The following is a 13,227-nucleotide window of genomic DNA, read 5'->3' as shown; positions in this document are numbered from 1 at the left end:
GGAGGAGGAGGAGGAGGAGGAGGAGGAGGAGGAGGAGGAGTGGTGGTAGGTTATAATGGGTATTACCTTTCAGAATGAGCCTGTTAAGGAATATATCACCAACCGTTGTGCCATTCATGAAGTAGAAAATAGCAACACATGATGCCAACAATGTGGGAAGAGCCAAAATGGCATGTAATCGTCGTACAATGCAAGGTGAGAAATCATTTACCTGCAAAAGATAATGGGAAAGATAACACAACATTAGTCTACTAAAATATGATAAAAATATAAATGAATGCTTCAGTGAAAAAACATCAACAAAACTTTATTAGTGTTTTTGTAGGATTTTCTATATAAGGGTGATTTTGTAAGTAGGTAGGTAGGTTTGACTTGAATGCCAACCTACCAATAAAAGCAGGAGCACCCAGGCTGGCGTCTGCTGGGATTCACAAATGTGGTATTGCATGGAGCAGAGATGTGTTTTATCTTTTACCTATTTATTTCAGTCATTGGAATGCAGCCAGGCTGGAGCACTACCTAGCAGGCTTTTAATTGAAGAAATTGATCCCAGGACTTTTTTTAAAGTATGGTACTTAGTCTGTCAGTCTCTTTTGCTAAACCACTAAGTTATGGGGATGTAAACACACCAACATCAGTTGTCAAGTGATGATGAGACACACATGTATGTATATATATATATATATATATATATATATATATATACATACATACATACATACATACATACATACATACATACATACATACATACATAATATATATATATGTATGTATGTATGTATATATGATGGGCTTCTTTCAGTTTCCATCTACCAAATCCAGTTACAAGGCTTTAGCTGACCTGAGGTTGAAGTAGAAAAACATTCACCCAAGATGCCAAGCAGTGAGACAGAACTTGGAACCATGTGGTTGGGAAGCTAACCTGTGACCACACAATTACATCTGTGCTGTGTTCAAAATTTTAAAAGGTTGTAGTATAAAATGTATTAATTACTCACTCACAATTATCTTTCAATTGACAGATGAAACTAGGAAAACAAGTTTGCTGTTAGTTAATAAAATCAATTTATTGAGTAGACAGACTGTTCAAAAGCCTGAGGTTTGTGGTAAACTTCATTTAAATAAAAAACAGTTCTTTGTAGTGAACCAGTTAGAAACCATGGAAGAAAAGGTTAAATAATTCATGTATTGTGTGGTAGTGCATCATAGTCCTGGTGAAGTCATTTAACTTTCAATGACTTGGTCTTCATATTGTGAATGCTTGTGGTGTTATGGTTAGGGTGTTAGACTAATGATCACAAGCTTGTGAACTCAATTCCTCAACTAGGTGCTCTGCTGTGTCCTCAAACAAAGCACTTCATTTCATATTGTCTCAGTCTACTCAGCCGTAAATGAAGCCCCAGCCAAGTGCTGGTGTATCCTTCTCTCCCTCCATCTGTCATATCCTAGATGTTCTCCAGGTCAAGAATTTACAGGCTGAAAGAATGTCTGTATCTACTCACAGCTACATAAGCAAAACAATTAATGAAAGCATGATACATCTTCCAATCCATATTCATTTACAAGTGATGGCCATAATAAATGCTACAGATTATCACTGGAAAATGCCAAGGTACATTTATAGCACTTCAAGTCAGCAAAATGGTCAGTGTTCTGCTTGATTCTTCTACAACTATCACGAGTAGTTCTAATGGACAAAGCCACACCCATAAACTAATCCTTTCACCTCCCTCGCACAATCAAAATTAATCATCCTAAATCTGCTGAGTGGTTCATATACAGCTGCATTGCAGTTCTAAGGGCTAAAAGTATCACCAGGAATCATTCTTCCTTCTAAATTGTGTTTGCACACGCATACACACACACTTGCAACAAATGCACAAAAGACAATGTGCACACAAGAAATTACCTTATACAGAAAATGTTAGTTAACTGTATCATCATTCATTCATCATTTTGTGTTTGGTTTCCTTGCTACCTAGGACTGAATGGATTTCCAAAGTCTGAGTTATTTCTCCACAGTTACACTCCCCTAAACAGATTTGGTAATTGTATCTCATTCATACCACCATTACTTATATATTCAATACACACATAATTTTGTCACAGGAGAAACTTTGAACAACTAAATCTTAGAGGAAACTTTGCCTATGATGCCTGGCAAAGGAATCGTCCACCTCCTAGAGAGTTGTTTTTAACACAACTCATGCAAGACATATCCATGAAAGCCAAAAGACACCTACATGCACCTGTAAACCGTTTTGTCTCCTAAATTGCAATCAGTCCAGGTTACTTGCCCAAAACTACTCCATCAACTTTATAGAACCCTTCTACCTACCAATTCCCAGCAATGTAAGCAATTCTCCAACTGAAAAAGATTCCACATTTTGCCGTGTAATTTACAATCCCACCTTGCACACACTCAGCAAAACTGAGGCAAAACCATTTTCCATTCCACGAGTCATGCTACTGTGAACACAACAAGTGCAAAGTCACATCCAATCACTATAAAATCATGAAAGTCATTGCACCTGACCTTGTCCATTCCATTACAGTGAAACAGTACTACTCAAAACTAATGATTATTTTTGGTGAATTCTTCAATCATTTTCTCACTACAAGAATTTATTAAGACCTTTGAAAACATACAACCAGTGTCTCCCATACCAAAAAGAGTAACTTTACTCTTTTTTTTACCCTACATCAGTCACTCTTTCTTTTATCATCTCAAATATAATGGAAATGGCTAACAATCATCTCCTCCTTGTTTTGACTCACTCTCATTACTTAAGAACCAACAGTATGGCTTCCATACAGCCAGATCTATAGGAGACCTGCTCCCTATGTCACTATCCAATGATTTCCCCACCCTTATGAAAATCAATGAAAATCAAGACAAAAATGTATTTGACTGAGTCTGGCCTGAATATCTCCTGTTTAAATGTTCTGCCTAGAATCTTATACACACCAATTCCACCCTAATGTCCTTTAGATATCTTCATGTCAAACTTCAACAGATACTTAGAATCATCAATAGATACTTTGTAAACATTTTAATTGGAATATGAGAATCTCTTTTGATAGCACAAAGACTGACAACCACTGACCATATCAAGGGAACAGTTTTGTACCCCTACCTTATTTAGTTTGGAATTACATGCAATTAAAACCCTTCCAAGTCACTATAAATGTTTGAATTTACAATCTCATTCATAACATAGCGAACACTGTCACTCTGTGAGTAGTGGTGTTGTGCTAGCTGCATAACACCTCTACTCAAGCTTGTTGAACACATCCCCTGCCTCTCCTAATTACTTTTGATGTATCTCACAATCCATGTTATTTACTATAGCCAATCTCACCATGCCTCCCATGCCAGTATATCAAATTTCTGGATATCCCTTCTGACCACATTTTTCCAAAAGCCGGTGGTTTACAATTATTCAAGCTGAACACCCACAACATTCTGATCAGTCACAGAAGGCCATGTACACACTCCTTTCACCTAGGCTAGTTTCAGACTTCACCATCATTTTGCATCTGTATTCCCATGCTTGCATAGGTTGGTCAAGTCATCACAGCTATTTTTAGTATAGCTTCCATGACTGGATGCTTTTTTTTTATCAGCAACCACTCCCATAATGTACTGAGAGCATTTTATTGTGGTACCAGCACTAGAGACATTTGTCTTACCACAACAACACTAAAGAGTCTTCTCTACCTTATGATGTCTATGTATCACTTCATCAGAGAGAGATTATCCCATCCTAAGCAAGACTCAAGTAGAGTTCCCTCTTGCCTACAGTCACTTCATTTCTTTATTCTCTTGTTTCCCACATAATTGTGTGTGTGTGTGGAAACGGAACATTTTCTACCACATGTTACTTGTACCGTCATGCATTGCTATCTCTCATCACACAGACAGTGTAACGAGGGAATGAGGGCGTGTCAGAAGAGAACGTGAGTGACAGGAGCAAGAAGTGATAGAAAGCAAAGTAACTAAATAGATCAGAAAGTGATGGGGAAGTACCACAGTGAAAGAGAGAGAGATTAATGATGAGAGAGAGAGAGAGAGAGAGATGGAAAAGATCCCAAATGAAAGAAGAAAGAGAGGAGAGAAGTAGACAGAAAAAAAAAAGAATAATGAGAGGGAGAGAGAGAGAGTAAAAGGAGAATGCCAGGATGAAAGAGGCCAGAGAGGAGGATAGAAGATAGCAAAGAAGTAAGAGAGACTGATAGAAGGGAGGCTGGATAATGAAAGGGAATGAATAATAATAATAATAATAATAATAATTGACAAGTCTTTCACTGGTATGTGGAGGTGGTGGGGGTCTATTGCAAGGGAGATAGGTACTATACATACACTTCTCCTTTGAACTATGAAAATTAATCTATGTCGGTATGGGTTGGATACCTCAGCAAATATTTACATGGTGTTAACAGTTGTTAAATATTTACATGGTGTTGGCAACGGTAATGATTTGAATGACAATGATAATTATATTGCAAAACCACTGATACTTGCAAATCTAAAAACATAATCAGGGTAACTGGCTGGTTATACACAGTCTTAAAAATATGTTGGATCAAGCTTGTTACAAATGTTATAAGAAAAAGATTTTAAAATTCTTTCTAAAATCTAAGAAGGTCTAGATATTTCTAATGAGTGCTTTCCATATTTTGGGAACATAAGATCTGCTATAACATGGTACTGGATAGAACTTGAAATAGTCCAAATAATTAAAAGAGCAAAGGTAAAGAAATTGGTTCTTTACTTCAAGAAGACAATACTTTCCATCTGTAACCAATGTATTCCTTATGAAGGAAATCTTAACAAGGGAGAACTGTATGGGAGTGAGACATGGTGTCTGAGGAGGAGAGAGAGATGGTAATTTTGAGGAGGACCGAGAGAGAGAAATGGTGAGAGAAATGTGTGGAGTGAAGCTGTTTGATAAGAGGAGGACTGAGGACTTGATGGGGATGCTGGGGTTGGAGGAATCGGTGGAACGGTTGGCAAGGGTGAATGGAGTGCAGTGGTATAGGGCATGTGTTGAGGAGGGGTGAGGAACATGTTCTGAAGTGGGGGATAGAGTTTGAGGTAAATGGACAGCGAAAGTGAGGTAGACCGAGGAAAATGTGGAGAGGGGACTGGTGGAAGAGGAGATTGGGAGGGTTGGCTTGAGAAAGGAGGATGGCCAAAACTGGGCAAGGTAGTAAGATGGTGGGAGGATGGTTGCTATGGCATTGAGGTAGATCTGGCCACCCCTATTAATGGGGACAAAACCCACATTCAAAATGATGGATGATGATGATGAACACAAACACAATGTAGTTTGGTATATTCTTTGTTAATATTTCTTGAAGAATTAAGGCAATGAGCTGGCAGAACTGTTAGGATGCTTGAAAAATCCTTAGCAGCATTTTGTCTATCTCTGCTTTCTCGGTTCAAATTCTGCAGAGGTCAACTCTGTCTTTCATCCTTTCAGAAGCAATAAAATGACCCCAGTTTAGCACTGGGAGTCTATGTAATCAACTTATCCCCTTCCCCAAAAATTGTTAGTCTCATGCCAAAATTTGGAATCAATATTTGCTTGCAGAAACATCAGCATGCCAGGGCCAAATGCTAAGTGGCATTTCATGAGTCTTTACATTCTGAGTTCAAATTCCACTGAGGTCAACCTTGCATTTCACTCTTCTGAAGGTTGATAAACTAAGTAACCATTCTGCCCTGATCTGTGTAATTGACTCACCCCTTCCCTGAAATTGCTAGCTTAGTGCCAAAATTTAAACCAGTGTTTGTTGAGGAATACTAAAAAGAAAATTTACAATAATTTTGTAATTATATCATTAATTCTTGTATATTATATAGTCTAGTGTCTGTTTGTGTGTTTCTTTTGTAAAATGGTTCAATGTACTGCAAAAATGTTTAGATTAATGCAGGGGTTGGGGGACTTTTTTAATTGATTAACCCAAAATATATTTATTTATGCCCCACCCCGTCCTTGATATGAAAGGAAGAAAATCATAGATTCTTTGAATTCAAAAGATTTATTGAATCTATTTATACGGCAAATTATAAATATATAAAGTATAAAACAACTGCAATAAAATTATTTGATATTGTCATTATGAAACAAAAGGAATTTTTTAGAAACTTTCTTTAGATTTTGGAGAAATGATGTTTTCATTTTTGTTTCATCAAAATTGGGACATTTTGATGCCAGTCTTTGAGGTTCAGTTAGTTACTCTGCTTTGTTTTTATGTTACTAAGGTAGGTTGTTGCAAAATTCAGCAATTTTTTAACTGCCTCCTCCTGCCAGAAAAAAATTTCTTTTATAACAAGGAACATGTTTTTTTTTTATATAATTTTACTTATATCTAATGAGTCCTCGTTACCCCCATGAATTTCATTTTTACCTCACTTGGGGTAATTTACTCCAGTTCACCGACCCCTGAATTAATGTAATCTTAAACATAAGCTATGTTGCCAAAAATAACTTCCAGTGCATATCTAATCCTTGGAACCCTGCAAACTGAAGAATGTTGTTGCTTATAGGTATGGCTGTCATAAATGGTTGTTTCCTGGAATCATATGGTTCCAGGTTCAGTCTCACTGTGTGACACCTTGAGAAAGTGTCTTCTAGTACAGCCTTGAGCTAACCAAAGTCTTGTGAATAGATTTGGTAGACAGAAACTGAAAGAAGCCCATCGTATATATGTGTGTAAAGTGTGTGTGCATGCATGTGTGTGTGTGTGTGTGCATGTGTGTGTGTGTGTGTGTGTGTGTGTGTGTGTGTGCATATTTGTGTCAGTATTTGTCCCCCACCACTGCTTAACAACTGGTGTAGGTGTGATTACATCCACATAACTTAGCAGTTTGGCAAAAGAAACTGATAGAATAAGTATCAAACTTTATAAAAAGTTCTGGGGTCGATTTATTCAATTAAAATTCTTCAAGGTGGTGCCCCAGCATGGCCACAGTCCAATGACTGAAATAAGTGAAAAAGGAATGGACAAAAGTAAGAATGAAGAATGGTGAAAAAAAAAGACAATAAGAATTACAAAACTGATATAAAGAGAGAGAGATAAAATAGACAGCATGAAAGAGAAATGGAAGAATGGTAGAGCCAAAAAAAAGACTGAAAATAAAAAATGGAGAGTTTGAAATAAAATTAAGAAAATAAAAGTTTGTGATAAAGAGAGAAATGCTTGAAATAATGAGAGTAAAGAAAGAGAATGAATAGCATTCATTGGTTGTTATAAAACCATATGTAAATATATGTCTGTGTGTGTTCATTACATAAGTGTGTGTGTGTATTCTTTATATATATACATTCTTTGTATATATATATATATAATTCCTGTCACATTTAAATCATAACACTATTTAAATTTTCTGTCAGTATCATTTGAGTTGAAAGAACATTCACATGTCTTGTTTATTCTTCATCTATGTATTGTTTATTTTATCATCTTCGTCTCTAATAATTATACTTGATGGCTTTGAATGATAGCTTTCAAACTACTGTCAAACACTATGATCCTGTCAGTAGGTGTTCTGAAGAGAGTATTTTTCTTCTCTTATTTTTTCATCCTTCTCTCTAATGTCTAAGCTGTTATTGTTTGTTGTTATTTTTTCTTTTCTTTTTCTTTCTCACCTTTCCATGTAAACTCTTAAACGACATTCCAATGTTTCTTCTTTTCAATCTGTCTCTAAAAAGGTTTTCTTTCTTTTCTTTTCTTTTCTTTTTTTGTTTATTCTGATCAGTAAATTTTATGATTTCATGTCTGGTGACATTTTGTTTTGTTTTTTGGGGGGGTTTTTGTACTTCCTAAAGCACAATTTTGTATGTATTTTGCAGAATTAACAAATGCAGTTTCCTTTTCCTTTCACAATAATTATTTGATTTACTCATCATGCTATTTACAACCAATCCACCTCCCCTCCTCTCTTTCTCCCTTCTCTCTTTCCCTTTCCTCTCTTTCTGTTTTCTCCCTTCCCCCTCCTCTCTCTCTTTATCTCTTTCTCTCAACCCTCCATTTTCTGCTTTCTCTCTTTCAAATACAGAAAATAGTTATCAGTTTACCTAAACACTACTGGAACCCTGCTCTCTTCTTGTCCAGTTCATTACTTTAGAGCTATTATCATTAACATCAGCATGGTGAAAGTTATCTCTGAATGTGCCCAAAACTTGGGGCTGACAGACGGACAGAAGGACCACTTTTATGAGGTTTTCCTGTTGACTTCTTGACAACAAATGAAGGTGACATCATCATCACTGCTAGTAAATTTAATGGACATGTCGGGAAACATTATCATGGTTTCTCTGACAAGCATGAAGGATACAGGTATAGCATAAGGAATATGAAGGGATCAAAGTTCCCAGAATTTTGTGATGCAAATGACCTAACCTTTTGCAATATTAACTTCAGGACACCAGCCAACCTGATCACCAACCAGTCTGGAACGCACAAGCCAGATATACTCTATTCTGACCAGAAAACAAGACAGGTAGATTGTAATAAATGTCATGTCTTTCTTTGCTGAAGAATGTACCAGCAAACATGGATTAGTGATCAGTGATCTTAGAGTAGGACCAACATAGACTCAGAAACAAAGGGTTGCTTGAAGGCAGAAGACATGGACATTTTTTTTTAAAAACTGTCAGTCACTTGTGAAATCAGAGAAGTTCTAATTGATGGAAGAGAAAATAAAGACTTATGATAGAGGACAAAATTGGAAACTCCTACATGGGAAATTTGCTGAAGCTACTGACCAAACCTGTGATTCTTGAAAGGTTCCAAACAAACCAACAGGAACATGGAAGTAGGACAATGAAGTAGGCAAGAGAAGAGGTAAGCTTGGAAAGACAAGAAAAGGTGCAGCAAAGAGCAATAAACAATCAGCTAGAAGAGAACCTAGGCACCAGCTATACGTAATGACACAGGAAGCAGAAAGTAAGAGGTACCCTATGATGTGAGGATCATAGTTGTGAAGTAATATGGATTATAAGGCAATGTACTAGGAACAAATCAAGAAGTCATTAGGAAGAAATGTATACAGAATGATAGAAGTACACTTGCTCTTTCCATTGCTGACAAGAAAGAGAAGTGAATGTGCTGTTTTGAGAGGTCGCTAAATGTGTAGAATACATGGGAGAGTGAAGCTGCTCTGTTGAGGATGTGATTGCTCTGAGTAAAAACAGGCTGGAGAAAGTTCAACTGCATGGTGAGACACAGGCCTTGAATACAGAGGACTTGAGAAAACAGGAAAGAAATGAAGCTAGTACGCTCTCTTAGATGTGCAATGTAAGTGAATGGCATAGAATAAATATGTTGAGAGAAAAACTGGACAGAAGAGAAATCAGTTGTAGTATGCAAGAAAGAAGACTGAAACATACACATGAAGCATAAGGACAGATGTATAAAGAAGTACTAATGATGAAATGTGACTGGAACCTGTGGACAAGGAAAAACATGGGATAAAGTGGTGAAGGTTGAACTCAGGATCCTGAGTCTCACAGAGGAAATGACAAAAGACCAGAATAACTGGTGTTATGCAGTACTCAGGAAGTACACCCCACCTTGACAAAAGTGGGTTCTGGTAGACCTACACACGCATACACACACACACACATAAATACAACTGGGAGCTTGGCCTAATTTCCTTCCTCCTCAAGACATCTACAATCACACCATCCATCACTTCCCTAAATGCAGTTCTTCCTTGCACTTCATTCCATCCACATAATCATTGCCAATATTGAACCACCAAATTACCTCTCCTCCTCCTCCACCATACATCTCACCCTCTTCATGCAACTGCTTCTTTCTCCTCAATCCATTCATGCAACCGACCCAGTAGCATTGTCATCTCTCATAATTCTATTTACTCTATCATCATTTTTATTCTGCTGCTCAGCATTATCAGACACCCCCCCCCTATTCCCCTACTAACTCCTGGACTCTCTGTTTCATTCATTTCTACCCATCTCATACCTTGAAGACCCATTCTGACATCTCATCACCATTATTTTTATCTCTTTCCTATTCCACCCTTTTACTCCTACCCTCCTCTCTACCCTTTTACTCCTACCCTCCTCTCTACCCTTTTACTCCTACCCTCCTTTCCACCCATTTACTCCTACCATCTTATCCACCCTTTTACTCCTACCCTCCCTGCCACCCTTTTACTCCTACCCTTCTCTCCACCCTTTTACTTCTACCCTCCTCTATTCTAAAATGTATACACTGATATTATTTCTCTACAGCAAGAAACTTGTTCCACTCTGAACCTTTTCTCTTATAATTTACCGTTCTCTACTCCTCTCATTGCATAAAATTGACCCCTTTCGGGTCCATAGTCTTGCAAACCTACATGATGGTGACATCACTAATGTTGGTGACATGAAGAAAGCACCCAATACACTCAATGAAGTGCATCTAGGAAGGGCATCAGGAAGGGCATCTAGTCACAGAAACCAAGCCAAAGCAGGCATTGGAGCATGATGCAATGATTGGATCCAGCAGATCCTCCCAAACTGTCCAAGCCACATCAGCATGAAACATGGACTTTGAATATTAGTGATAGGAATGCTCACTTGCCTCCTTGGCAGGATTGTAGCCTCCTGGAAGATGATATAAATTCTCTGACTGATAACTTTGCAAAGTGTTTCCTGATAGAAAGGCCAAAAACTTAGACATGTGAACAAAACAGTTCTGTGGCCCATCTAGGAGAGCATTGACTTCAAATAAGAAGTGACTTGGACATGTCAATACAAGGAAAACAGGAAAAAAGAGTTATACAAAGGAAGAATAATAATAATGCCATTGAGAGGGTGATGACAGCAACAGCAACAACAACAACAGATAACAATGATGATGAAAGATAATTGTAAACTTATGTTATCTAATTGAGATATAATACTTACCCAAATGTTTGCAAGAAAGGGGACATAAAGAATTTTCCTTGACAGTGACTCTAAACCAACAACAATAAAGTTCAATAGGGTCCAAATGAACAAGTGTTCCCTCATTCCGTGCCAGTAAAACACATAGCAAAAACTCACAGCAGACGCAAGAAGTTGTTTTATTATGCCATTATGAGATCCACCAGCAGGAACATAAATATACCTGGAAGAGAACAAAAATAAATATCTTGATAAAACATACGTTATAAGAAATAAGGTTAATTTCAGATCTTACCAGTCATGGCTGTGTAATTAACTTCACTTTGTGGCTGTGTGGTAAGAAGTTTCCTTCCCAACCACATGGTTCCAGGTTCAGTATAGCTATGTGTGTGTCTGTGATTGTCTTCCACTATCATTTGATAACTGGCATTGATGTGTTTGCATCCATGTAACTTGGCGGTTTGACAAAAGAGATCAACAGAATAAGTACAAGACTTTCAAAAAAAATAAGTACTGAAATCAATTTGTTTGACTAAAAGTCATCAAGGCAGTGCCCCAGCATGACCATAGTCTAAATGACTGAAACAAGGAAGGTATGCTTTGAGGATCCATTCCACATCATGGCACCTTGGGCAAGTTATTTCTACTCCAGATTTGGGCTGCCAAATGTTTCATTAGTGAAATCTGATAGACAGAAACTGTACAGAAGTATATTCTCTCTCTCTTTCTCCCTCTCTCCCTCTCTCCCTCTTTCTCCCTCTCTCCCTCTCACTTTCTGTGAATGTGCATGCATGTGTATGTGTTCAATATGCGACAGAGCTCAGCAATTTCTATATATGAAGACCCATGGAATTATTAAATATCTAACTTCAAACATAAATGTTGGTGACAGAATTGGTACAGACACATAGAAAATGCTTCAACAAGTGTTGACCAATAAATGCCAATAGAGAAAAAGCAGATGCAAAAATGATAATGAAATGAGCAATGCGATAAATTCCAGTTGCAATGTATTGAAAGGAGAGAAACTTCTTAAGACCAAAATAATGAAATGGGGGAAACTCAAAGCTGTAATTGTTGATGCAGATATCCATGCTATGTAGTCATGGACAGATTTACTTGAGCAGACTTAGAGTACAAAAGTAACAAGCTAAAACCAACTTATAAGTTACTGCCAAGCTCTACATCTACAATCTACAATCTGCAAATACTGGCAAACAGTTGAAGAATTGACTGTATAGCTTTCTATAGCCAAATAAAAATATGAACCTAAAGAACAACACTTTCTCTTCTACACCATCTTTAAATTTCATGCAAAGCTGGATCCTGAGCCTAATCTATTGCTAACACACAATCTCTGCAGCTGCAGAAAACAGTGTTATTAGGGACAGCTCGGATACTTAGGAAGGTTCTTAGTATTTTGGCCACACACTTGGATAAGTGAGTGTTTGGGTATATTCAGTATACCCAATAATCAGTATACCCAAGAGAATTAATTAGCTTTAGCATGAAGAAATAGAAAGTAGATCTCTACTCAGGTGACAGCTTTATGGAAAATTAATATCAAGAGAAGAATTTTCCAAGGAGACTCGTTATTCCCTTTAATATTTGTCTTATGTTTAATCCCCCTCATTTTAGTAGGGATGAAATCAGAGCAAACTGGTCCGAACCTAGTGAAGGCTGTAAATATTTGGGCATTTTAGATACTCAGCAGCTTTTGTAGATTGGACAAAATCTGAATTAGTAAATCCAGACATAAGAACTAGGAAGAAATTTGGTATGGATGGAGGATTTCACCCAAAAGCAGGAGTAGCAAGATTATATTCAATTAGAAAGGAAAGTGGAAGAGGGTTAATATCAGTAGAAGACTGCCTAGAGTTAGCTAGAGTAGATATAGATTCCTATGTAAGTAATAGTGAAGAAAGTTTATTAAGAGCTGCTAGAGTCACAGCAAGACAAAGGAAAACCGAAAAGCCAAACAAAGTTAAAAACCAGAAAAAAGAAGAAAGATTATTTGATTGGTAAGAGAAGGTTTTGCTTGGTAAATTCTCAACGATAGTTGCAGGAAATAGTAATAGGGAGACATATTTATGGTTACAGAAAGGAAGGCTGAAAAGGAGACAAAAAGTTTAATGCACAAGATCAGGCATTGAGGACTAATTGGATAAAAGCTAAGATAGACAAAAACCAAGTAGAGTCTCAATGTAAGTAATATAAATCAAAAGAGGAAAGTGTTACTCATATAGTAAGTGAAGGTAGCATGTTGGTACAGAAAAAATACAAGAAAAGACATGACAACTAGGTGTTATGTAGA

The 13,227-nt window shown here is 37.2% G+C and overlaps 1 protein-coding gene across 11 annotated transcripts in view; it reads right to left on the bottom strand.

The window, feature by feature from the left end:
* The window catches only part of LOC106884152 (protein-cysteine N-palmitoyltransferase HHAT), a 287,547-nt gene that overhangs the window by 1,407 nt on the left and 272,913 nt on the right, over window positions 1-13,227 (bottom strand). For all 11 annotated transcript variants that reach the window (XM_089365410.1, XM_089365412.1, XM_089365413.1 and 8 more), the window contains 2 exons: window positions 10,935-11,136; window positions 67-211 (listed from right to left, as the gene is read on the bottom strand). In XM_089365410.1, the coding sequence (XP_089221536.1) occupies window positions 67-211; window positions 10,935-11,136 (347 nt within the window). The remainder of the gene's footprint in view (window positions 1-66; window positions 212-10,934; window positions 11,137-13,227) is intronic.

This window comes from Octopus bimaculoides, chromosome Z (assembly GCF_046866305.1).
Source record: "Octopus bimaculoides isolate indiv1 chromosome Z, ASM4686630v1, whole genome shotgun sequence".
NCBI classification, from domain to species: domain Eukaryota; kingdom Metazoa; phylum Mollusca; class Cephalopoda; order Octopoda; family Octopodidae; genus Octopus; species Octopus bimaculoides.
Note: the sequence above shows the minus strand (reverse complement) of the source record. Positions and strands in the feature narration are given on the sequence as shown.